The following is a 27,347-nucleotide window of genomic DNA, read 5'->3' as shown; positions in this document are numbered from 1 at the left end:
TCACGTAGGTGTTCCTTTTGTCCAGGTGGGAAAAGGCAGTGTGGAGTGCAATAGAGATCGCATCATCTGTGGATCTGTTTGGGCGGTATGCAAATTGGAGTGGGTCTAGGGTTTCTGGGATAATGGTGTTGATGTGATCCATTACCAGCCTTCCAAAGCACTTCATGGCTACGGACGTGAGTGCTACGGGTCTGTAGTCATTTAGGCAGGTTGCCTTAGTGTTCTTGGGCACAGGGACTATGGTGGTCTGCTTGAAACATGTTGGTATTATAGACTCAATCAGGGACATGTTGAAAATGTCAGTGAAGTCACTTGCCAGTTGGTCAGCACATGCCCGAAGCACACGTTCTGGTAATCCATCTGGCCCCGCGGCCTTGTGAATGTTGACCTGTTTAAGGTCTTACTCACGTTTGCTACGGAGAGCGTGATCACACAGTCGTCCGGAATGGCTGATGCTCTCATGCATGCCTCAGATTTGCTTTCCCCGAAGCGAGCATAGAAGTGATTTAGCTCGTCTAGTTGGCTCGTGTCACTGGGCAGCTCGCAGCTGTGCTTCCCTTTGTAGTCTGTAATAGTTTGCAAGCCCTGCCGCATAAGACGAGCATCGGAGCCGGTGTAGTACGATTCAATCTTAGCCCTGTATTGGCGCTTTGCCTGTTTGATGGTTCGTCGGAAGGCATAGCAGGATTTCTTATAAGCTTCCGGGTTAGAGTCCCGCACCTTGATAGCGGCAGCTCTACCCTTTAGCTCATTGTGAATGTTTCCTGTAATCCATGGCTTCTGGTTGGGATATGTATGTACAGTCACTGTGGGGACGACGTCCTCGATGCACTTATTGATAAAACCAGTGACTGATGTGGTGTACTCCTCAATGCAATCGGAAGAATCCCGGAATATGTTCCAGTCTGTGATAGCAAAACAGTCCTGTAGTTTTGCATCTGCTTTATCTGACCACTTTTTTATAGACCGAGTCACTGGTGCTTTCTGCTTTAATGTACTCTTTGGCTTGTATGGGTTTGAGGCAGAAGTCTTCACGCTTTTTGATTGTATATCAGAATAGCATTTTCCTCTGCTTGGAGCTACAGTGAAGTGGGCAGGGCAGTACGGATTTTTACAGGATGCCATTGTCTCCCTCAATCTGTGCAATGGCTACTGCTATAGGTTTCAGGAGTTTCGGGCTGCTTACCACTCTCTCCCAAAATATGTAATCCAGGAGGATCCTCTTCATGGGGCTGTCCATATCAGCAGACTGTGATATGGCCATTTCTTGGAGAGACTCCTTCCCCTCCAGGAGACAGTCAAACATGATGACAACACCACCCTAATGGGTGTTGCTGGGCAGCTTCAATGTGGTGCTCTTATTCTTCTCACTTTGCTTGGTGAGGTAGATTGATGACCTTTCACATACCTAACCATTTCCTTGGCTTTCTTGTAGAGTGTATCGATTGTTTTCAGTGCCATTATGTCCTTAAGGAGCAGATTCAATGCATGAGCAGCATAGCCAATGGGTGTGATGTGAGGGTAGGACTCCTCCACTTTAGACCAAGCAGCCTTCATGTTCACAGCATTGTGTCACCAGTGCAAATACCTTCTGTGGTCCAAGGTCATTGAAGACTGCCTTCAGCTCATCTGCAATGTACAGTAGAGACCAGTGTGTCTATTGTACCTTGTGTCTGTGCTCTTGTAGAATACTGGTTGAGGGGTGGAGATGATGTAGTTAATTATTCCATGCCCACGAACATTCGACCACCCATCAGAGATGATGACAATACAGTCTGCTTTCTTATGATTTGCTTGACCTTCACTTGAACTCTGTTGAACTCTGCATCCAGCAAATGAGTAGATAAAGCATGTCTGGTTGGAGGGGTGTATGCTGGGTGAAGAACATTCAGAAATCTCTTCCAACACACATTGCCTGTGAGCATCAGAGGTCAACCAGTTGCATACACAGTTCGAGCAAGACATCCATCAGCATTTCTCTGACTACGTTCCTCCATTGAGTAAAAAAAAAACGTCTGATTCCAGAAGGACCATGAGGTGTTGCTATTGATAAGGTGTCTGATTCATCATTTTCACCTCGAATAGAAGTGGAGGGACTTTTGTCAGAGGTTGCTTGTTGTGAGCGCTGAGGGAACTTTTGCACTTGGCCAGATGATTCTGCATCTTTGTTGCATTCTTCACATATGATTTGGAACAGTATTTGCAAATGTACACAGCTTTTCCTTCTATAATGCCTGTGGCAATTTCCTGTAAAAGATTAGAAAAAAATTAGTAAAAAAACAACAAATACAATTCCATGTACAGATAAATAGTTAAGCAGTTAGATTAAACAACTCCTTTGTAAGATAAATGTTTTAAAATGAAACAGGTGAAGGAACACTCCTCAGTTAGTAGGCTCAAGCAAGCTAAAACCCACATGGTAGCAAAAACTAACTAGTAGAAATTGTTAACAAAATTATTTAAACACACTTTGCTGTAGGCTACTATTTACTAGTTAACAAAAAAGAATGTATGTCGTATAAAATATATTCACCCCACCCAGTATTGTAATCAAAACTTACCAAAAAACATGTAGTCCTTGGCTCAGACAGTGTAGTAGTGTGGGCTTAATAGCATCTCATTAGTCCACCTGGCCGTGCTGCTGCTCCAGTTTCAAATGTTCTGCCTGCGGCTATGGAACCCTGACCTGTTCACCGGATTTGCTACCTGTCCCAGACCTGCTGTTTTCAACTCACTAGAGACAGCAGGAGCGGTAGAGGTACTCTGAATGATCGGCTATGAAAAGTCAACTGACATTTACTCCTGAGGTGCTGACTTGTTGCACCCTCGACAACTACTGTGATTATTATTATTTGACCATGCTGGTCATTTATGAACAGTTATAATCTCCACCCAGCACAGCCAGAAGAGGACTGGCCACCCCTCATAGCCTGGTTCCTCTCTAGGTTTCTTCCTAGGTTTTGGCCTTTCTAGGGAGTTTTTCCTAGCCACCTTGCTTCTACACCTGCATTGCTTGCTGTTTGGGGTTTTAGGCTAAATTTCTGTACAGTACTTTGCTATATCAGCTGATGTAAGAAGGGCTATATAAATAAATTTGATTTGAAATTTGTGTGCAAGATCTTGAGAATCAACTGTACATGTGATGGAAGAATGCACTGAGCATGCAGAGGGTTGCAATTCCATTGAATTGACGATAGTTTAACCAAAATATGCCTCAAGACCTAGAATTGCCGTATGTGTATCCCACAAAAAAAGTTTGCTGTTATAAGCTAACGTTTTTGATGAATTTAAGCAAAATTCCCCAAATTCCAGGGCTTAACTTCTGACCCTGTTCCTGACGCTTTGCAACCCTAGATCAGAGGGACAATAGAGTGCTGAGTAACAGACAGTTAGCAAGTTTGTTAGGCTACTAATGACCATCAGCATTATCAGAGCTTGGAAAAGTCTAATTTCCTTGACTAGGCGGTCGCGTGGAATTTGACAGCCTTCATGACTCCTGACCGCTGGTGTTGCGGTGATATGGTCATCGCAACAGGGACAATGTATCCGGAGAGAGCCATGTTTCCGTGAAACAGAGTATGTTACAGTCCCTGATGTCTCTCTGGAATGAGATCCTCACCCTGAGCTCATCTACTTTATTGTCCATGGACTAAACGTCAGCAAGTAATATACTCAGAAGCGGTGGATGGTATGCACACCGCCTGAGTCTGACTAGGGCACCACTCCTCTTCTCCAGCTTTGGCGTTTTGGTGCAGCCCCCGGGATGAATAGAGCTGCCTCTGGAAGTTCTAAAGGATCCAGGTCAGGGAAGTTGAATTTCTGCTAGAATTTCTGGTGAGTGACCGCTGATATAATGTTCCAAAGTTATTTCTGTATGTAGGTAATAATACAAGAAACATTCTGAGCAAATAATGTAAGAAATAACACAATAAAAACCAAAATACTGCAAAGTTGGTTAGGAGCTAGAAACAGGGCGAGCATGTCTGTCGGCACCATCTTGTTAGCGCCTAAAGACAACATCTATTCCATGTTGGTTCCATGTGGAAACAACGTTGCTTAAACCAGTGTGTGCCTAGTGGGTTGCTGATTTTGAGGTCTGAAATGCACAGGTGTAACATAGATGCAGGAAGCAGGTGAAGTTAGGGAGTTTATTAACAACAAACATGGAACAATAAAAAAACAAGAGAAGTGTCTGCAATGGTAGTAATGAAGTCCAGGTGTGACTGATGATAGGGCACAGGTGTGTGTAATGATGATTGCCAGGTGTGCGTAGAGATGGTTTGCCAGGACTGGTGGTTAGTAGACCGGTGATGTCGAGTAGACATAACAACATAGACATAACAACAGAATTGAAAGCTATATTGATATTGCAGTGTCACGTGTGCTCCCTCTCTGGCCTCTAGGTCACCAGGCTGCTGACTATTGCACACACCTGTCACCATCTTCACGTGCAGCAGCGCCTAATGACAATCATCTGGACTCCATCACCTCCTTGATTACCTGCCCTATTTATGTCACTCACTTTGGTTCCTTCCCCAGGCGTTATTGTTTCTGTTTCATGTCTCTGTGCTGTTAGTGTTTCTTGTTTTGTATTATGATCCATTTATTTATTAGATATTCACTCCCTGTACTTGCTTCCTGACTCTCAGCGCACATCGTTATATGCAGTTATAGGTGCCCGGGTTCTGTAGTGTATTCTAGTGCTGTTGCTGCTTATAATGCATCTACAATTCGCTACTGTAGCTGCTTGCACATGTAGGATTGTAATTTAATCACTTTTTTTGTAGCTGAGAATTTTCCTGCACAGGAAGTAATACAAACTTGTAGTGTATTTCAGTTTTAAAAAGGCTTCATCAGCAGTGAGCGGTAAATCGCTCCCAGTCTATGTATAGATCCCTCTTTATGACCTGTTGATGTAGCTGCCTGCCTGGGCATTTACAGGATGTCATTACAACAGGGCCTGGTAGGGGAGGCTTGCTTATGGAGTATTGTAGTGAAGGATATTAGGTTATGCCTGTCAGTTTATCTACAGTATGTGTGGTAGACGGGGGGGTGGGTGTGTGGAGTAGCTGTGTGTGTGTGTGTCCTTGCGCACATGTGTGTGTGTGGGATTACAGATCTCATCCTGTATTGCATTGCAGGTGCAGGATCTATCTGTCAATCCCTTAGCTGTCTCTTGCTGTCTTCTGTCAGTCCCTTAGCTATCTCTTGCTGTCAACTGTCAGTCCCTTAGCTGTCTCTTGCTGTCACCTGTCAGTCAGTCCCTTAGCTGTCTCTTGCTGTCTTCTGTCAGTCCCTTAGCTGTCTCTTGCTGTCTTCTGTCAGTCCCTTAGCTGTCTCTTGCTGTCAACTGTCAGTCCCTTAGCTGTCTCTTGCTGTCACCTGTCAGTCCCTTAGCTGTCTCTTGCTGTCACCTGTCAGTCCCTTAGCTGTCTCTTGCTGTCACCTGTCAGTCAGTCCCTTAGCTGTCTCTTGCTGTCTTCTGTCAGTCCCTTAGCTGTCTCTTGCTGTCACCTGTCAGTCAGTCCCTTAGCTGTCTCTTGCTTTCACCTGTCAGTCAGTCCCTTAGCTGTCTCTTGCTTTCACCTGTCAGTCAGTCCCTTAGCTGTCTCTTGCTTTCACCTGTCAGTCAGTCCCTTAGCTGTCTCTTGCTTTCACCTGTCAGTCAGTCCCTTAGCTGTCTCTTGCTTTCACCTGTCAGTCAGTCCCTTAGCTGTCTCTTGCTTTCACCTGTCAGTCAGTGCCTTAGCTCTCTCTTGCTTTCACCTGTCAGTCAGTGCCTTAGCTCTCTCTTGCTGTCACCTGTCAGTCAGTCCCTTAGCTGTCTCTTGCTTTCACCTGTCAGTCAGTCCCTTAGCTGTCTCTTTTTTTCACCTGTCAGTCAGTGCCTTAGCTGTCTCTTGCTGTCACCTGTCAGTCAGTCCCTTAGCTGTCTCTTGCTTTCACCTGTCAGTCAGTGCCTTAGCTGTCTCTTGCTGTCATCTTGAAAGCTATTCAATAACACAATAACTGCAGTTCTTCTGCCTTCTCCTCACAGAGTAAAAACACATGTTGTCTTGCCACACACTAACCCTCTAATGGCTGTTTCAAACTCGGATTTACATTTAGGTCTATTTATAGCTTAAACACAGGACTTTTTAAATGTTGGGAAGTTTAATAAGGTAGGGATATTTCTATCTGTTACCACCCAGCAAGGTCAAAGACATCAGGCTTCACACTTATAGTTATTAGCATTCAACACATGTTATTTGATATATCTTAGAAAGTAGACACACAGAGAAGAGGACTGCCTATAGTGTCTTGGAAGTCAAAGTTAAATGGTAATGCAGAGAGAGAACCTGTCAGTCAGTCTTTTAGTACCGACCAACTCTCCAGTCATCTCCAATCCCTGTGTCAGAGTGTAACAGACCACCCCTGGGCCTTGAGAAATCAGCTGTCTCCAAAGCCACATCCAACCTCTTCCTTTCAGCCTCTCCCCCTCTCCACAGCCAGAGACAGCCTTTAACCATCCCCCTTTCAGCTGTGAGATCTGACGAGTGTTGAAGGGTCTTTACTGTTCTTAGAGATACAGAGTTGTCTCACGCACACACACACACACACACACACACACACATACAGTACAGGCACGTATATGCACGCACACACAGACACACACACACACACACACACACACAAACAGTACAGGCACGTATATGCACGCACACATGATGCACGCACACACAGACACACACACACACATACAGTACAGGCACGTATATGCACGCACGCATGATGCACACACACACACACACACACACACACACATACAAACAGGCATACGTGGACCACCGTGTAGGAGTTGTTAAGAATCCTCTGGCTACAAGAGTCTCTAAGTGGAATGTTTACTGCCTAGCTGAGTATCTGTTCACACACTCCTTCTCCCTCATAGACAAGGCAGTCTGGAGCACGCTCAAGGTCTCCTCCTCCTCCTCCCCTCTCAAATTCTCTCATCCTCACCCAACCAGTACACACACTGTCAGCTACCACTGTCTGACCGAGCACTAAATCACTATAAAACACAGCAGCCTATTGAGGCAGGGAGCAATACTGTGGTCATATACACTAGATAGCCTCTCCTATTTTAACTCTGTTTTTAAATGTGGTTGGGGAAAAGATACACTTAGAAATGAGGCGCCTCATTTCCAACACAACAACATGATTATGCTAATTATGCATAATTATTACATTATATTTTTAATCATTGCTCTCATAAAACTATAAGGTGCTTTTGTAGATTAATACGTCACCATCAGCCTTTGGAGAGATGTGTGTTGCCTTTCTCCTTTGATCAGCTCTATGATCAGGCCTGGTGCTCCAGTGAAGTTAAAACAACAGGCCACCATCACCATCAGGCCTGGTGCTCCAGTGGATTGACTAGTGTTCCATTATTAAAGTGAGCAGTGATTCCAAGCCTATGTATATAGGGCAGCAGCCTCTATGGAGCAGGGTTGAGTAACCGTGTGGAAGCCGGCTAGTGATGGTTATTTAACAGTCTGATGGCCCTAATATAAAAGCTGTTTTTCAGTCTCTCGGACCCAGCTTTGATGCACCTGTACTGACCTCGCCTTCTGGATGATAGCGGGGAGAACAGGCAATGGCTCGGGTGGTTGATGTCCTTTATGATCTTTTTGGCCTTCCTGTGACATCGGGTGCTGTAGGTGTCCTGGAGGGCAGGTAGTGCCCCCGGTGATGCGTTGGGTTGCAGGCGGTGCAGTTGCCGTACCAGGCGGTGATACTGCCCGACAGGATGCTCTCAATTGTGCGTCTGTAAAAGTTTGTGAGGGCTTTAGAGACCAAGCCAAATTTCTTCAGCCTCCTGAGGTTAAAGAGACCCTATTGCATGGTGTGTCAGTGATGTGTACGCCGAGGAACTTGAAGCATTCCACCTTCTGCACTGCGGTCCCGTCGATGTGGATAGGGGCGTGCTCCCTCTGCTGTTTACTGAGTACACAATCAGCTCCTTTATTTTGTTGACGTTGAGTGAGAGGTTATTTACTGGCACCACTCTCCCAAGGCCCTCACCTCCTCCTTGTAGACTGTCTCGTCATTGTTGGTAATCAGGCCTACTACTGTTGTTTCATCTGCAAACTTGATGATTTATTTGGAGGGGTGCGTGGCCACGCAGTCATGAGTGAACAGGGAGTACAGGAGGGGGCTGAGCACGCACCCTTGTGGGGCCCCTGTGTTGAGGATCAGTAAATACCTTTTCAGGACAGGAAGTTATAGAAATGTATTGTGTAGAACATATGTCTCTGACATACGGAATATGGACTTTTAGCAGCTCTATGCCATTTTCTATCTGCAACATACTGAACATGAACCCTTCCTAAACAGCCCCAGAGGGACACCATGTGTGGGAAACAGGGGTTTTCTGCAGCCAGCTCTTCATCCTACAGTATGTGTCTGTTTGACAGATTATAGATGAGAGAGACTGGAGTCAGCCTTTAAATGCACCTGAAAGGGCAGAGTGATGCCCTTGTCCTTTTCCTCTGTAGGTCCTTTACACAACATTGTTGCCACAAATAATCTATGCTCTACTTGAGCCCACAGTAAGTATGCACTTATCGTGTCAATATGACTTTGGGACAAAAGGACTTCTCTGCCACATCTGTTCTTTGTTGTTCTGTCAGTGAGAGGTCAGGTATGAGATGTAGTGTACAGGTATGCCTATGGTTTTCCTGTTGCGCATTGCTACTATTCTCACACGCCAGTGTTTGCAGAAACACTGCAGGGCTATTGGCTGCCTTGGGCTTCCAAGCCGCCAAGAAGTTGTCTAACCCTGGAGTGTAAACTATGTGTTTACCCCCTGCTACAGGGTCATGACAATACCCTCCTCCCCCTGATAGGAATCACTGATTCATTCTCTCTCTCTCTCTCTCTCTCTCTCTCTCTCTCTCTCTCTCTCTCTCTCTCTCTCTCTCTCTCTCTCTCTCTCTCTCTCTCTCTCTCTCTCTCTCTCTCTCTCTCTCTCTCTCTCTCTCTCTCTCTCTCTCTCTCTCTCTCTCTCTCTCTCTCTCTCTCTCTCTCTCTCTCTCTCTCTCTCTCTCTCTCTCTCTCTCTCTCTCTCTCTCTCTCTCTCTCTCTCTGTCTGTCTGTCTGTCTGTCTGTCTGTCTGTCTGTCTGTCTCTCTCTCTCTCTCTGTCTCTCTGTCTCTGTCTCTCTCTCTCTGTCTCTCTCTGTGTAATACCATGCTCCAGATAGATAGCTTTATTGGCATTTGAATTAGATGTGTATCAAAGTAATTACCCAGCCTTCCTGCCTCTGGGCAAGACACTCATTGACAAATACGTGTCAATGCTGGATCATCTCTGGCCCTGTAGACAATAAGAGGGGAACACACACACCATGCATATAGGCGCACACACAAACACACACATCCCACACACACCGTGCATGCACACACACGCACATGACAGCCACAGAGTGTCAGGGGGGACACAGAAAGACAGGGTCTTAGTCAGGGGGGACACAGCAAGACAGGGTCTTAGACAGTCAGGTGGGACACAGCAAGACAGGGTCTTAGACAGCCGCTGGGCCATAGGTTCACACTATGAAAACATGGTGTGTATTCTGTTGCACAGAAATGAAATCCAAGATTTTGTTATGTCTAGTTTTCACAAGGAAAGGAATGTGTTAGGAATGTGTGTGGTATGATTGTGGATTTCCAGGAGCCTGAATGACCTTGAATCATAGGACTGAATGTTTGCCAGAAGAAAAGGTGTTAAAAGCTAGTAGGCCTACTGTGCTAGTGCAGTAACTAGAGAGAAGACTCGTTTTCATACACATTTTTTCACTTGAGAAGAAATACTGAACCTAATATCTTAGATGCAAAATTGCTTGGCCCAAGCAAGTCTCTTCTTCTTATTGGTGTTGTGAGGGTTCAGTGACCAGCCGGAGGAAGACGACACGACAGCACCCTCCTCAGGGGATAGGTACTCAGTGTAAAGCCAATTAGTACACACCTGGGCCCACTAATTGGCTTGGTGTCTCCCTCTATACAGTCGTGGCCAAACATTTTGAGAATAACACAAATATTAATTTTCACAAAGTCTGCTGCCTCAGTTTGTATGATGGCAATTTGCATATACTCCAGAATGTTATGAAGAGTGATCAGATGAATTGCAATTAATTGCAAAGTCCCTCTTTGCCATGCAAATGAACTGAATCCCCCAAAAACATTTCCACTGCATTTCAGCCCTGCCACAAAAGGACCAGCTGACATCATGTCAGTGATTCTCACGTTAACACAGGTGTGAGTGTTGATGAGGACAAGGCTGGAGATCACTCTGTCATGCTGATTGAGTTCGAATAGCAGACTGGAAGCTTCAAAAGGAGGGTGGTGCTTGGAATCATTGTTCTTCCACTGTCAATCATGGTTACCTGCAAGGAAACACGTGCCGTAATCATTGCTTTGCACAAAAAGGGCTTCACAGGCAAGGATATTGCTGCCAGTAAGATTGCACCTAAATCAACCATTGATCGGATCATCAAGAACTTCAAGGAGAGTGGTTCAATTGTTGTGAAGAAGGCTTCAGGGCACCCAAGAAAGTCCAGCAAGCGCCAGGACCGTCTCCTAAAGTTGATTCAGCTGCGGGATCGGGGCACCACCAGTACAGAGCTTGCTCAGGAATGGCAGCAGGCAGGTGTGAGTGCATCTGCACGCACAGTGAGGCAAAGACTTTTGGAGGATGGCCTGGTGTCAAGAAGGGCAGCAAAGAAGCCACTTCTCTCCAGGAAAAACATCAGTGACAGACTGATATTCTGCAAAAGGTTCAGGGATTGGACTGCTGAGGAATGGGGTAAAGTCATTTTCTCTGATGAATCCCCTTTCTGAATGTTTGGGGCATCCAGAAAAAATATTGTCCGGAGAAGACGAGGTGAGCGCTACCATCAGTCCTGTATCATGCCAAGAGCAAAGCATCCAGAGACCATTCATGTGTGGGGTTGCTTCTCAGCCAAGGGAGTGGGCTCACTCACAATTTTGCCTAAGAACACAGCCATTAATAAAGAATGGTACCAACACATCCTCCGAGAGCAACTTCTCCCAACCATCCAGGAACAGTTTGGTGACGAACAATGCCTTTTCCAGCATGATGGAGCACCTTGCCATAAGGCAAAAGTGATAACTAAGTGGCTCGGGGAACAAAACATCGATATTTTGGGTCCATGGCCAGGAAACTCCCCAGACTTTAATCCCATTGAGAACTTGTGGTCAATCCTCAAGAGGCGGGTGGACAAACAAAAACCCACAAATTCTGACAAACTCCAAGCATTGATTATGCAATCAGTCATGATGTGGCCCAGAAGTTAATTGACAGCATGCCGGGCGGATTGCAGAGGTCTTGAAAAAGAAGGGTCAACACTGCAAATATTGACTCTTTGCCTCAACTTCATGTAATTGTCAATAAAATCCTTTGATGCTTATGAAATGCTTGTAATTATACTTCAGTATTCCATAGTAACATCTGACAAAAATATCTAAAGACACTGAAGCAGCAAACTTTGTGGAAATTAATATTTGTGTCATTCTCAAAACGTTTGGCCACGACTGTATAGGTGTGCCAGGAGAAGAGCTGGGGATGAATTGGGATCAGACACGGGGACCTGTGAGGACGTCAGACTTTCCTACCTCAGAGAAAGCATCTTCATCTGATGCACCTTGGCTCTATGTTAAACAAGGCAGGCTATAGATAGAGGGAAGCGTTCCCCATGTAAATATGATGTGTAGACAATAGTCTAAAGACAAGGGGAGACGTGTGTTGTTTTGTGTTCCCTTTTTGGCCACAGCCTTTGTCAGCTGCTTAGTTTATGTTTATTATTTTTACGCTGTTGTTTCAGCGTTGGACCCTACCTTGTACTGGGCTTATTTTGTCGGGCGAAAGAAAACCTGTTTAGTGACAATACAAAAGAAAAGGAACCACAGCCACTGCCTCCGGTCTGTTAATTTCATGCCCCCCTCCAGTGTTAGGGTGTTTTGGACGAGCTGATCCGTCACAGTGTATTTTAGTAGTGGTTTCTTTGCAGCGATTCGACCATGAAGGCCAGATTCACGCAGTCTCCTCTGAACAGTTGTTGTTGAAATGTCTGTTACTTGAACTTTTGAAGCATTTATTTGGGCTGCAATCTGAGGCTGGTAACTCTAATGAACTTATCCTCTGCAGCAGACGTAACTGTGGGTCTTCCTTTCCTGTGGCGGTCCTCATGAGAGCCAGTTCATCATAACGCTTGATGGTTTTTGCACCTGCACTTGAAGAAACTTTAAAAGTTCTTGAATTTTTCTGGATTGACTGAACTGGTCCCGTGTAAATAGTCCTCGTATTTTTCGTATACATTTCGTATATATTTTAATTTCACTTTCCATCTAGGAACTGAATATACATTCCTACATTCCGCCTCACCCAATGTGGTACGGACCTGCTATTTTTTATACTTTAGAACCGTAACCCCAATCAGAAGCTAGCCAGATAACTAGCTACTAGCTAGTAGTCAGTTAGCCACTGCTGCGGTCTTCACCCTTAACTCGGACACAGCCAGCTTCAGCTCGGGCCAATACCTGCCAGTCTGCAAGCGCGATATCAACCCAGAGCATATAGGACTGCTTTTTCTCTACCACATCACCGGATTCCTGACGCAAGCTCTGGACAATTACACCGTATCATCACAGCTAGCTAGCTGCAACCGAGTGGCTACTACTGGCTAACACCTCTGTCCCGAAGCAAGCACCAGTTAGCCTTGAGCTAGCCTCGAGCTAGGCCCATCTGCCGGCTAGCCGAAGAGGTCTACCAGCGAATTCTTGGGCTACAATACCTCTTTTGCCAATTGGACTGGACCTTTTTTTGCCGACACAGAGCCCTGCCAATCCATCACAACTGGTCTAAATCAGCTACAAGCTAATTTAGCCATTTTTTGCCGCTGCTAGCAGCTTTTACCTTCTGCACAGACACCAGCCCTGTTATTAGCCTGGATATTACTCACCAATTTACCAGCATCGGACTGTCTCTCGACAACAACGCCGGATTCCTGCCGTAATCCCTGAGCCACTACTTCTGATCCTCACAGCTAGCTTGCAGCTAGCGCAGCTAGCGCCACTGCCACGAAGCTAGCACCAGTTAGCAAACACAATTCTACAATTCACAACCTCTCTTTCGCCATCGCCATCCGGCTTGGATTCTCTGTCGACACGACCACGTCTGAGCAGACCCCCTCCGTCTGAGCAGACCACCCCCCGGGCTACTAACTTTAAACGCCGCGTGCTAGCTTAGTGGAGGCCTCCCTGCTCCATCTACGGCTGCCCCCTGGACACTATGATCACTTGGCTACATAGCTGATGCCTGCTTGACTGTCCATTAATTCACGGTACTCCATTCTGTTTATTTGTGTTTTATCTGTCGGCTCTGTGCTTTAACTCAGGATCTGTGTGTAGTTAATCCGACCCTCTCTGCCTAGTCGTCGCCATTTTTACCTGTTGTTGCTGTGTTAGACTAGCACCCTGTTATTGCTGCTGTTATCTTACCTGTTGTTTTAGCTAGCTCTCCCAATCAAGACCTGCAATCACTTTATGCCTTATTGTATGTCTCTCTCAAATATCAATATGCCTTGCATACTGTTGTTCAGGCTAGTTATCATTATCATTGTTTTGGTTTGCAATGGACCCCGTAGTTCCACTCTCTGTACCTCTGATACCTCCTTTGTCCCACCCCCCACACATGCGGTGACCTCACCCATTGAGACCAGCATGTCCAGAGATACAACCTCTCTTATCATCACCCAGTGCCTGGGCTTGCCTCCGCTGTACCCGTGCCCCACCATACCCCTGTCTGCACATTATGCCCAGAATCTATTCTACCACGCCCATAAATCTGCTCCTTTTATTCTTTGTCCCCAACGCTCTAGGCGACCAGTTTTGATAGCCTTTAGCCACACCCTCATCCTACTACTCCTCTGTTCCTCGGGTGATGTGGAGGTAAACCCAGGCCCTGCATGTCCCCAGTCACCCTCATTTGTTGACTTCTGTGATCGAAAAAGCCTTGGCCTCATGCATGTCAACATCAGAAGCCTCCTCCCTAAGTTTGCCTTACTCACCGCTTTAGCACACTCTGCCAACCCTGATGTCCTTGCCGTGTCCGAATCCTGGCTTAGGAAGGCCACCAAAAATTCTGGGATTTCCATACCCAACTATAACACTTTCCGTCAAGATAGAACTGCCAAAGGGGGAGGAGTTGCAATCTACTGCAGAGATAGCCTGCAAAGTTCTGTCATACTTTCCAGGTCTATGCCCAAACAGTTCGAACTTCTAATTTTAAAAATTAATCTCTCCAGAAATAAGTCTCTCACTGTTGCCGCCTGCTACCGACCCCCCTCAGCTCCCAGCTGTGCCCTGGACACCATCTGTGAATTGATCGCTCCCCATCTAGCTTCAGAGTTTGTTCTGTTAGGTGACCTAAACTGGGATATGCTTAACACCCCGGCAGTCCTACAATCCAAGCTTGATGCCCTCAATCTCACACAAATCATCAAGGAACCCACCAGGTACAACCCTAAATCTGTAAACATGGGCACCCTAATAGACATTATCCTGACCAACCTGCCCTCCAAATACACCTCTGCTGTCTTCAATCAAGATCTCAGCGATCACTGCCTCATTGCCTGTATCCGCCACGGGTCCGCGGTCAAACGACCACCCCTCATCACTGTCAAACGCTCCCTAAAACACTTCTGCGAGCAGGCCTTTCTAATCGACCTGGCCCGGGTACCCTGGAAGGATATTGACCTCATCCCGTCAGTTGAGGATGCCTGGTCATTCTTTAAAAGTTACTTCCTCACCATATTAGACAAGCATGCTCCGTTCAAAAAATGCAGAACCAAGAACAGATATAGCCCTTGGTTCACTCCAGACCTGACTGCCCTCGACCAGCACAAAAACATCCTGTGGCGAACTGCAATAGCATCGAAGAGCCCCCGCGATATGCAACTGTTCAGGGAAGTCAGGAACCAATACACGCAGTCAGTCAGGAAAGCAAAGGCCAGCTTTTTCAAGCAGAAATTTGCATCCTGTAGCTCTAACTCCAAAAAGTTCTGGGATACTGTAAAGTCCATGGAAAACAAGAGCACCTCCTCCCAGCTGCCCACTGCACTGAGGCTAGGTAACACGGTCACCACTGATAAGTCCGTGATAATCGAAAACTTCAACAAACATTTCTCAATGGCTGGCCATGCCTTCCTCCTGGCGACTCCAACCTTGGCCAACAGCCCCGCCCCCCCAACTGCTACTCGCCCAAGCCTCCCCAGCTTCTCCTTTACCCATATCCAGATAGCAGATGTTCTGAAAGAGCTGGAAAACCTGGACCCATACAAATCAGCTGGGCTTGACAATCTGGACCCCCTATTTCTGAAACTGTCCGCCGCCATTGTCGCACCCCCTATTACCAGCCTGTTCAACCTCTCCTTCGTATCATCTGAGATCCCCAAGGATTGGAAAGCTGCCGCGGTCATCCCCCTCTTCAAAGGGGGAGACACCCTGGACCCAAACTGTTACAGACCTATATCCATCCTGCCCTGCCTATCTAAGGTCTTCGAAAGCCAAGTCAACAAACAGATCACTGACCATCTCGAATCCCACCGTACCTTCTCCGCTGTGCAATCCGGTTTCCGAGCCGGTCACGGGTGCACCTCAGCCACGCTCAAGGTACTAAACGATATCATAACCGCCATCGATAAAAGACATTACTGTGCAGCCGTCTTCATCAACCTGGCCAAGGCTTTCGACTCTGTCAATCACCATATTCTTATCGGCAGACTCAGTAGCCTCGGTTTTTCTAATGACTGCCTTGCCTGGTTCACCAACTACTTTGCAGACAGAGTTCAGTGTGTCAAATCGGAGGGCATGTTGTCCGGTCCTCTGGCAGTCTCTATGGGGGTACCACAGGGTTCAATTCTCGGGCCGACTCTTTTCTCTGTATACATCAATGATGTTGCTCTTGCTGCGGGCGATTCCCTGATCCACCTCTACGCAGACGACACCATTCTATATACTTCCGGCCCTTCCTTGGACACTGTGCTATCTAACCTCCAAACGAGCTTCAATGCCATACAACACTCCTTCCGTGGCCTCCAACTGCTCTTAAACGCTAGTAAAACCAAATGCATGCTTTTCAACCGTTCGCTGCCTGCACCCGCACGCCCGACTAGCATCACCACCCTGGACGGTTCCGACCTAGAATATGTGGACATCTATAAGTACCTAGGTGTCTGGCTAGACTGCAAACTCTCCTTCCAGACTCATATCAAACATCTCCAATCCAAAATCAAATCAAGAATCGGCTTTCTATTCCGCAACAAAGCCTCCTTCACTCACGCCGCCAAACTTACCCTAGTAAAACTGACTATCCTACCGATCCTCGACTTCGGCGATGTCATCTACAAAATAGCTTCCAATACTCTACTCAGCAAACTGGATGCAGTTTATCACAGTGCCATTCGTTTTGTTACTAAAGCACCTTATACGACCCACCACTGCGACCTGTATGCCCTAGTCGGCTGGCCCTCGCTACATGTTCGTCGTCAGACCCACTGGCTCCAGGTCATCTACAAGGCTATGCTAGGTAAAGTGCCGCCTTATCTCAGTTCACTGGTCACGATGGCTACACCCACCCGCAGCACGCGCTCCAGCAGATGTATCTCACTGATCATCCCTAAAGCCAAAACCTCATTTGGACGCCTTTCCTTCCAGTTCTCTGCTGCCTGCGACTGGAACGAATTGCAAAAATCTCTGAAGTTGGAGACTTTTATCTCCCTCAACAACTTTAAAAATCTGCTATCCGAGCAGCTAACCGATCGCTGCAGCTGTACATTGTCACGATCGTGTTGACGTGAAAGAGAGGACCAAGGCGCAACATGACTTGAATACATCTTCTTTAATTATAACGACGAAGATGAACACGTAACACTTAACACACTAACCAAACAACAAACGATCGTGAAACCTAAAACGCAAGTGCACACACAAACTACTTACGTCGACATGTACAATGACCCACAAACAGCTAAAGCCTATGGCAGCCTTAAATATGGCTCCCAATTAGAGACAACAGAAATCAGCTGTCTCTAATTGAGAACCCATTCCGGCCACCATAGACTTTCCTAGTAAACTACACACCCATAGACACAGCTAGATACATACACTCAACACAAAACCATAAACTACAACCAACACCCCCTCTACCATATAATACCCCAAAATACACACATACCCCATGTCACACCCTGACCTAACTAAAATAATAAATAAAACAAATAATACTAAGGCCAGGGCGTGACATAACCCCCCCCTTAAGGTGCGAACTCCGGGCGCACCAGCACATAGTCTAGGGGAGGGTCTGGGTGGGCTTCCTTCCACGGCGGCGGCTCCGGCACTGGTCGTGGTCCCCACCATAGTCATAAGGGGCAGCACCGGGATAAGTGGCAGCACCAGGATAAGGGGCAGCACCGGGATAAGGGGCAGCACCGGGATAAGGGGCTCTGGCAGGTCCTGGCTGAGGGACTCTGGCAGGTCCTGGCTGAGGGACTCTGGCAGGTCCTGGCTGAGGAACTCTGGCAGGTCCTGGCTGAGGGACTCTGGCAGGTCCTGGCTGAGGAACTCTGGCAGGTCCTGGCTGAGGGACTCTGGCAGGTCCTGGCTGAGGGACTCTGGCAGGTCCTGGCTGGACGGCTCTGGCAGGTCCTGGCTGGACGGCTCTGGCAGGTCCTGGCTGGACGGCTCTGGCAGGTCCTGGCTGGACGGCTCTGGCAGGTCCTGGCTGGACGGCTCTGGCAGGTCCTGGCTGGACGGCTCTGGCTGATCCGGTCTGGCGGAAGGCTCTGGCTGATCCGGTCTGGCGGAAGGCTCTGGCTGATCCGGTCTGGCGGAAGGCTCTGGCTGATCCGGTCTGGCGGAAGGCTCTGGCTGATCAGGTCTGGCGGAAGGCTCTGGCTGACCCGGTCTGGCGGAAGGCTCTGGCTGATCCGGTCTGGCGGAAGGCTCTGGCTGATCCGGTCTGGCGGAAGGCTCTGGCTGATCCGGTCTGGCGGAAGGCTCTGGCTGATCCGGTCTGGCGGAAGGCTCTGTAGGCTCTTGGCAGACGGGCGGCTTTGCAGGCTCATGGCAGACGGGCAGTTCAGGCGCCGTTGGGCAGACGGGCAGTTCAGGCGCCGCTGGGCAGACGGGCAGTTCAGGCGCCGCTGGGCAGACAGATGGCTCCGACGGCGCTGGGCAGACAGATGGCTCAGACGGCGCTGGGCAGACAGGCAGTGCAGAAAGCGTTGGGCAGACGACCGACTCTGCCCTGCTGAGGCGCACAGTAGGCCTGGTGCGTGGTATAGGCACTGGCTGCGCTGGAGAGGAGGAAAGCTCTGACAGCGCTGGACAGGTGGGAGCAGCTGGAGAGAGAACCCGGAGAGACAGCCTGGTGCGGGGGGCTGCCACCGGTGGACTGGTACTTGGAGGTGGCACCGGGTATACCGGACCGTGAAGGAGGACACGTGCTCTTGAGCACCGAGCCTGCCCAACCTTACCAGGTTGAATGGTGCCCGTAGCCCTGCCAGTGCGGCGAGGTGGAATAGCCCGCACTGGGCTATGCTGGCGAACCGGGGACACCATTCGTAAGGCTGGTGCCATGTATGCCGGCCCGAGGAGACGTACTGGAGACCAGATACGTTGGGCCGGCTTCATGACATCTGGCTCGATGCCCAACCTAGCCCTCCCAGTGCGGCAAGGTGGAATAGCCCGCACTGGGCTAAGCACGCGTACTGGGGACACCGTGCGCTTTACCGCATAACACGGTGTCTGACCAGTACGACGCTCTCTCACTCCACGGTGAGCACGGGGAGTTGGCTCAGGTATCCTACCCGGCTTTGCCACACTCCTCGTGTGCCCCCCCCCAAAGAAATTTTTGGGTCTGACTCTCGGGCTCCCAACCGCGTCGCCGCGCTGCCTCCTCATACCAGCGCCTCTCTGCCTTCGCTGCCTCCAGCTCCGCCTTGGGACGGCGATATTCCCCTGGCTGAGCCCAGGGTCCTTTACCGTCCAGGATCTCCTCCCAAGTCCATTTCTCCTTGCGCTGCTCCTGTTGCCGCTGGTCATGTTGCTTGGTCGTAGATTGGTGGGTCATTCTGTCACGATCGTGTTGACGTGAAAGAGAGGACCAAGGCGCAACATGACTTGAATACATCTTCTTTAATTATAACGACGAAGATGAACACGTAACACTTAACACACTAACCAAACAACAAACGATCGTGAAACCTAAAACGCAAGTGCACACACAAACTACTTACGTCGACATGTACAATGACCCACAAACAGCTAAAGCCTATGGCAGCCTTAAATATGGCTCCCAATTAGAGACAACAGAAATCAGCTGTCTCTAATTGAGAACCCATTCCGGCCACCATAGACTTTCCTAGTAAACTACACACCCATAGACACAGCTAGATACATACACTCAACACAAAACCATAAACTACAACCAACACCCCCTCTACCATATAATACCCCAAAATACACACATACCCCATGTCACACCCTGACCTAACTAAAATAATAAATAAAACAAATAATACTAAGGCCAGGGCGTGACATACATAGTCCATCTGTAAACTACCCACCCAATTTACCTACCTCACCCCCATACTGCTTTTATTTATTTACTTTTCTGCTCTTTTGCACACCAGTATCTCTTCTTGCACATGATCATCTGATGATTTATCACTCCAGTGTTAATCTGCTAAATTGTAATTATTCGATTTATTGCCTACCTCATGCCTTTGCACACATTGTATATAGATTCTCTTTTTTTTCTACCATGTTATTGACTTGTTTATTGTTTACTCCATGTGTAACTCTGTGTTGTCTGTTCACACTGCTATGCTTTATCTTGGCCAGGTCGCAGTTGCAAATGAGAACTTGTTCTCAACTAGCCTACCTGGTTAAATAAAGGTGAAATAAAAAAAATAAAAAATAAAAATGAACTGTCATGTTTCTTTGCTTATTTGAGCTGATCTTGCCATAATATGTACTTGGTATTTTACCAAATAGGGCTATCTTCTATATACCACCCCTACCTTGTCATAACAGAACTGATTGGCTCAAACGCATTAAGAAGGAAAGAAATTCCACTAATTAACTTTTAACAAGGCACATCTGTTAATTGAAATGCATTCCAGGTCACTACCTCATGAAGCTGGTTGAGAGAATGCAAAGCTGTCATCAAGGCAAAGGATGGCTACGTTGAAGAATCTCAAATATAAAATATATTTTGATTTGTTTGACACTTTTTTGGTTACTACATAATTCCATATCTGTTATTTCATAGTTTTGGTGTCTTCACTATTATTCTACAAAGAAAATAGCAAAAATAAAGAAAAACTCTGGAATGAGTAGGTGTGTCCAAACTTTTGACTGATACTCTATATCCTAAGATATCTTGTTGTAAATACAATTATTCTGAAGACCAATGTATCCTTAACTACAACAACATTCTCAGTAATGGTTACAGAAACGTTTCACTTCCTATGACTGATATGTGCTTGGCTGAATGCACCGACTCTAAGTTGCTAAACAAGAATGCACGCTAAATGACCAAAATGTAAACATGAAGACTTGCAAAGAACAATGGGTAATATGTCCCTAGGTAATTACAGTAATATGCTGTAATTGTCATTAGTACTGTGAATGAGATTATAGTAACTCACTTGGTACTGTAATTTCTGGCAATAAGTTACTGTACATTTTACAGGAAATGTTTTACAGTGTAACCAAACACCATACGTAGGCCTAAGCAGAGTCACTTTTTCACTGTTGTTATTCTCATCAGGCAAAGACAGTCTGTTTCAAATTAGCGGTCCCTGTAGAGCCTTCTTCTTAGAAGATAGAATCTGCAGGCTGACGGGTCTTTGAGGATGAACAAGAGAGAGAGAGAGAAAGAGGGGGGAGAGAGAGAGAGAGAAAGGGGGGGGGGGGAGAAAGAAAAAGAGAGCAAGAGACAGCGAGGGAGAGCTAAGGAAGGAAGGAGGGATGAGGAAGCGTTAGTAGAGAGTTAGGAATGCGTTGTGGAGTGTTCCATGATTCCGGGTGAGTTATGTAATGATGGGTGCATATGTCAGCTTCACAGCTGTGGAGCAACAATCACACACAGCTGAAGGCTACAGAGAGAGAGAGAGAGAGAGGACATGAGGGGGGAGAGTGTGAGGAAGAAAGGGGGAATAGAGAGATAGAGAAGTGCTTGAGGGAGGCAGAAAGAGAGAGAGAGGGAGGGTGAGAAAGAGTGATAGAAGAAGAGAGAGAGCGTAGCGCATTGCCTTGCCAAGATAAGAATCTGTTTCCAATCCTCCTCCTGTCCCTCCTCTCCTCTCCTCTGCTCACCACCCCTCCTCAGCTGATGAGATAAGGCCTTCAGAGTAGATATGGATGTGGAGGAGGTTGCAGACCCATTTCTCCTGAAACTACTTCTCTCTGGTTGTGTTTTATTCTTCTAACGCTTGTGTAAACAACAGTGTGAGAGGGAACGTGAAGCATGTCATTGAATGGATGGAACAGTCCCATCTCAGCTACATTCCTTCTATTAATCAGCAATACACCCTGACTACACGTAGATGTTGGATGTTTTGTGGTATTTTTGTTGTTGTGATTAACAGAGTTTGTGAACTGCAGTTCAACTTGCTATCATGTCTTTACTGAAAAACATATATTCTGTGTCAGCTCGTTGATAATCTAAAGGTACCAAAGTGTATGTCTGTTTTTCTTCAACTTCAATGCCTTTGACTCCTTTGTACCTCGCCTCTAAACTCATCCTCTCTGTTGGGCTCTCCGAGAGGGTTAAGCCTTAAAAAGCTTTTTTTAAACAGTCAGAGCTTTCGGTCAGACAGTGTGTGGAAAGCATTTTCAGGGAGGATCATAGGACTCCAGAAATAGGTACGGTAGAGGGCTACAGTAACCTTGAATCTCTCCAGTCTCAAACACAAAGCCACAATGCAATCCGCAAAGTTTAAATTGTGGCTTCACCTCTGTTAGTGCTTTAGAGAGGGCCTTGGTTGTGTGGTAGGCGGTGTGTCTTTGTTAGGTATAGAAGTTGGCATCTTAAAATCCTAGATCTGTGCCTAGAGCAACGTCCATCTACCCAGATAAAACTTTGATCTACCTTGACACTGATCTAAGGTCAATGCAGCGTTCTTTCACCTAAGGCTATGCTTTGGGAAGGGGAAGCTGATCCTAGATCTATGCCAACCCAGAGCTTATTTTCTTGTATGGGGTTAAGAGAACAGGGTTGTAAACCCCTGACCTTTGCCCTTTCCCCTGCAGGCAGACTCGGGAGCAGGAGACGCCCCCTGACTTTTTCTACTTTTCGGACTTTGAGAGACACAATGCTGAGATCGCTGCCTTTCATCTGGACAGGTAAATCACACACACACACCTGTACCTGACACGAAGAATCCACAGTGTGTGTGTGTCTGTGTGTACTAGAGGTCAACCAATTAATCGGAATTGCTGGTTAATTAGGGCCGATTTCAAGTTTTCATAACAATCGGTAATCGGTATTTTTTTTTTTTTTACACCTTTATTTAACTAGGCAAGTCAGTTAAGAACAAATTCTTATTTTCAATTACGGCCTAGGAACGGTGAGTTAAGTACCTTGTTCAGGGGCAGAACGACAGATTTTTACCTTGTCAGCCCGGGGATTCGTTTTTGCAACCTTCCGGTTACTACTCCAACGCTCTAACCACCTGCCTTACATTGCACTCCACGAGGAGCCTGCGTGGAAGGCTGACTACCTGTTACGCGAGGGCAGCAAGAAGCCAAGGTAAGTTGCTAGCTAGCATTAAACTTATCTTATAAAAAACAATCAATCTTAACATAATCCCTAGTTAACTACACATGGTTGATGATATTACTAGTTTATCTAGCGTGTCCTGCATTGCATATAATCGATGCGGTGCCTGTTAATTTATCATTGAATCACAGCCTACTTAGACAAACGGGTGATTTAACAAGCGCATTCGCAAAAAAAGCACTGTCGTTGCACCAATGTACCTAACCATAAACATCAATGCCTTTCTTTAAATTCAATACACATGTATATCTTTTTAAACCTGCATATTTAGTTAATATTGCCTGCTAACATGAATTTCTTATAACTAGGGAAATTGTGTCACTTCTCTTGCGTTCCGTGCAAGCAGTCAGGGTATATGCAGCAGTTTGGGCCGCCTGGCTCATTACGAACTGTGTGAAGTCCATTTATTCCTAACAAAGGCCGTAATTAATTTGCCAGAATTGTACATAATTATGACATAACATTGAAGGTTGTGCAATGTAACAGCAATATTTAGACTTAGGGATGCCACCCGTTAGATAAAATACGGAACGGTTCCGTATTTCACTGAAAGAATAAACGTTTTGTTTTCGAAATTATAGTTTCCGGATTCAACCATATTAACGACCAAAGGCTCGTATTTCTGTGTGTTATTATGTTATAATTAAGTCTATGATTTGATATTTGATAGAGCAGTCTGACTGAGCGATGGTAGGCAGCAGCAGGCTCGTAAGCATTCATTCAAACAGCACTTTTATGCGTTTGCCAGCAGCTCTTCGCAATTCTTCAAGCATTGCGCTGTTTATGACTTCAAGCCTATCAACTCCCGAGATTAGGCTGGTGTAACCGATGTGAAATGGCTAGCTAGTTAGCGGGGTGCGCGCTAATAGCGTTTCAAACGTCACTCGCTCTGAGACTTGGAGTGGTTGTTCCCCTTGCTCTGCATGGGTAACGCTGCTTCGAGGGTGGCTGTTGTCGATGTGTTCCTGGTTCGAGCCCAGGTAGGAGCGAGGAGAGGGACGGAAGCTATACTGTTACACTGGCAATACTAAAGTGCCTATAAGAACATCCAATAGTCAAAGGTATATGAAATACAAATCGTATAGAGAGAAATAGTCATATAATTCCTATAATAACTACAGCCTAAAACTTCCTACCTGGGAATATTGAAGACTCATGTTAAAAGGAACCACCAGCTTTCATATGTTCTCACGTTAGCTTTTTTACATGGCACATATTGAACTTTTACTTTCTTCTCCAACACTTTGTTTTTGCATTATTTAAACCAAATTGAACATGTTTCATTATTTATTTGAGGCTAAGTTGATATTATTGATGTATTATATTAAGTTAAAATAAGTGTTCATTCAGTATTGTTGTAATTGTCATTATTACAAATATATAAAATAAAATAAAAATCGACCGATTAATCAGTATGGGCTTTTTTTGGTCCTCCAACAATCGGTATCGGCGTTGAAAAATCATAATCGGTCGACCTCTAGTGTGTACACCCACCACCTCCGGAGTTAGTCAGACACCCACCACCTCCGGAGTTAGCCGGACACCCACCACCTCCGGAGTTAGCCGGGCACCCACCACCTCCGGAGTTAGCCGGGCACCCACCACCTCCGGAGTTAGCCGGGCACCCACCACCTCCGGAGTTAGCCGGGCACCCACCACCTCCGGAGTTAGCCGGGCACCCACCACCTCAGGAGTTAGCCGGACACCCACCACCTCTGGAGTTAGCCGGACACCCACCACCTCCGGAGTTAGCCGGACACCCACCACCTCCGGAGTTAGCCGGGCACCCACCACCTCCGGAGTTAGCCAGGCACCCACCACCTCCGGAGTTAGCCAGGCACCCACCACCTCCGGAGTTAGTCAGACACCCACCACCTCCGGAGTTAGTCAGACACCCACCACCTCCGGAGTTAGCCAGGCACCCACCACCTCCGGAGTTAGTCAGACACCCACCACCTCCGGAGTTAGCCAGACACCCACCACCTCCGGAGTTAGCCAGGCACCCACCACCTCCGGAGTTAGCCAGGCACCCACCACCTCCGGAGTTAGCCAGGCACCCACCACCTCCGGAGTTAGCCAGGCACCCACCACCTCCGGAGTTAGCCAGGCACCCACCACCTCCGGAGTTAGCCAGGCACCCACCACCTCCGGAGTTAGCCAGACACCCACCACCTCCGGAGTTAGCCAGACACCCACCACCTCCGGAGTTAGCCAGGCACCCACCACCTCCGGAGTTAGCCAGGCACCCACCACCTCCGGAGTTAGCCAGGCACCCACCACCTCCGGAGTTAGCCAGGCACCCACCACCTCCGGAGTTAGCCAGGCACCCACCACCTCCGGAGTTAGCCAGGCACCCACCACCTCCGGAGTTAGCCAGGCACCCACCACCTCCGGAGTTAGCCAGGCACCCACCACCTCCGGAGTTAGCCAGGCACCCACCACCTCCGGAGTTAGCCAGACACCCACCACCTCCGGAGTTAGCCAGGCACCCACCACCTCCACAGTTAGTCAGACACTCATTTTGGCATCATTTACTGTAAATATGGAATCGATATGTGTCGAGAAAGAAAGAAATAAAATAAATAAATCTTATCTCAATTTAAAAATGGCATACAGGGAGTGACCATTAAATCTGGTCATAAGGCAGATACAGTGGACGGATAAGACACTCATTTGAATACCATGTGTAGACTTATATCAACAATGTGGACACAATCAGAAGATCAGGACAAAGGATGCATGTTAGCAGCAGGTAAAAACGGGGCTCATGTCTGTATATCTGAGGAATAGTTAGCAGGCAGAGTTCTGTGTGTTACTCTATTATAGCTCTAATCATCAGGAGGCCCATGAGTCACACTGACTGACTGGCTGAGCACTGCCTTCCTGCTCTTATAAGTGCATCTCAAATGGAACCCCTTTTCCTACATAGTGCACTACTTTTGACCAGAGCCCTATGGTGCACTATGTAGGAAATAGGGTTCCATTTGGGACTCAGCCTATAACAGCAGGAAGGCCATAGTGCACTACTTTTGGCCGGAGCCCGATGTAGGGAATAAGATTCCATTTGGGCTCCGGCCAAAAGTAGTGCATTATGTAGGGAATAGGATTGCATTTCGGATTTAATTTAACAATGACTAGCTAACCCAACCACCCGGCTCTGTCTACATCTCTCTTTCTGGCCTGTCTGTCTGTCTGTCTGTCTGCTCTGTCTTCCGTGTCTGCTCTATCTCTCTGTCTGCCTATCTGCTCTGGAACTCCACTGGCTTTACAAGGCTTTATATCCTGCCTGTTGAGAACGCATTAATGATCCTAGAAGGAAAACTTCCTGGATCTCCTGGATGTAAGAGAGACAAACAAATTAGTATTATAATAATACTGCCATGGTTATGCTCTTTATTATAATAATAGTGCCATGGTTACTCTCTGTATTATAATAATACTGCTATTGTTACGCTCTCTATTATAATAATACTGCCATGGTTACACTCCGTATTATAATAATACTGCCATGAATGTTAATCTCCAGAATATAATAATACTGCCATGGTTATGCTCCGTATTAAAGTAATACTGCCATGGTTATGCTCCATATTATAATAATACTGCCATGGTTATGTTATGCTCCGTATTATAATTATCATAACTCAAGGCGAGACACAGATGCAGACACAGGAGGAAGATGGTTGGAGTCTTAGATGTTTAATAATCCAAAAGGAGTAGGCAAGAGAATGGTCGTGGACAGGCAAAAGGTCAAAACCAGATCAGAGTTCACGAGGTACAGTGACAGACAGGCTCGTGGTCAAGGCAGGCAGAATGGTCAGGCAGGCGGGTACAGAGTCCAGAAACAGGCAAGGGTCAAAACCGGGAGGACTAGAAAAAGGAGAAATAGCAAAAGCAAAAGAACAGGAAAAAACGCTGGTTGACTTGGACATACAAGACGAACTGGCATAGAGAGACAGGAAACACAGGGATAAATACACTGGGGGAAACAAGCAACACCTGGAGGGGGTGGCGACAATAACAAGGACAGGTGAAACAGAGCAGGGTGTGACAATAATAATGCTGCCATGGTTACGCTCTGTATTATAATGATACTGCCATGATGTTTACACTCCGTATTATAATAATACTGCCATGGTTACGCTCTGTATTATAATAATACTGCCATGATGGTTAAGCTCCAGACTATAATAATACTGCCATGGTTATGCTCCGTATTATAATAATACTGCCATGGTTATTCTCCTTGTTATTATAATACTGCCATGGTTACGCTCTGTATTATAATGATACTGACATGATGTTTACACTCCGTATTATAATAATGCTGCCATGGATATGCTCCGTATTATAATAATACTGCCATGTTTACGCTCCGTATTATAATAATACTGCCATGGTTATGCTCCGTATTATAATAATACTGCCATGGTTACGCTCTGTATT

The 27,347-nt window shown here is 46.7% G+C and overlaps 1 protein-coding gene across 2 annotated transcripts in view; it reads left to right on the top strand.

Annotated features, from left to right (window-relative positions):
- Nucleotides 1-27,347, top strand: part of LOC139571351 (extracellular serine/threonine protein kinase FAM20C-like) — a 103,164-nt gene that overhangs the window by 55,315 nt on the left and 20,502 nt on the right. For both annotated transcript variants that reach the window (XM_071394151.1, XM_071394150.1), the window contains exon 4: nucleotides 22,373-22,465. In XM_071394151.1, coding sequence (XP_071250252.1) covers nucleotides 22,373-22,465 — 93 coding nt within the window. The remainder of the gene's footprint in view (nucleotides 1-22,372; nucleotides 22,466-27,347) is intronic.

Source organism: Salvelinus alpinus, chromosome 3 (assembly GCF_045679555.1).
Source record: "Salvelinus alpinus chromosome 3, SLU_Salpinus.1, whole genome shotgun sequence".
Taxonomy (NCBI): domain Eukaryota; kingdom Metazoa; phylum Chordata; class Actinopteri; order Salmoniformes; family Salmonidae; genus Salvelinus; species Salvelinus alpinus.
This window is presented reverse-complemented; position numbering and strand designations above follow the sequence as displayed.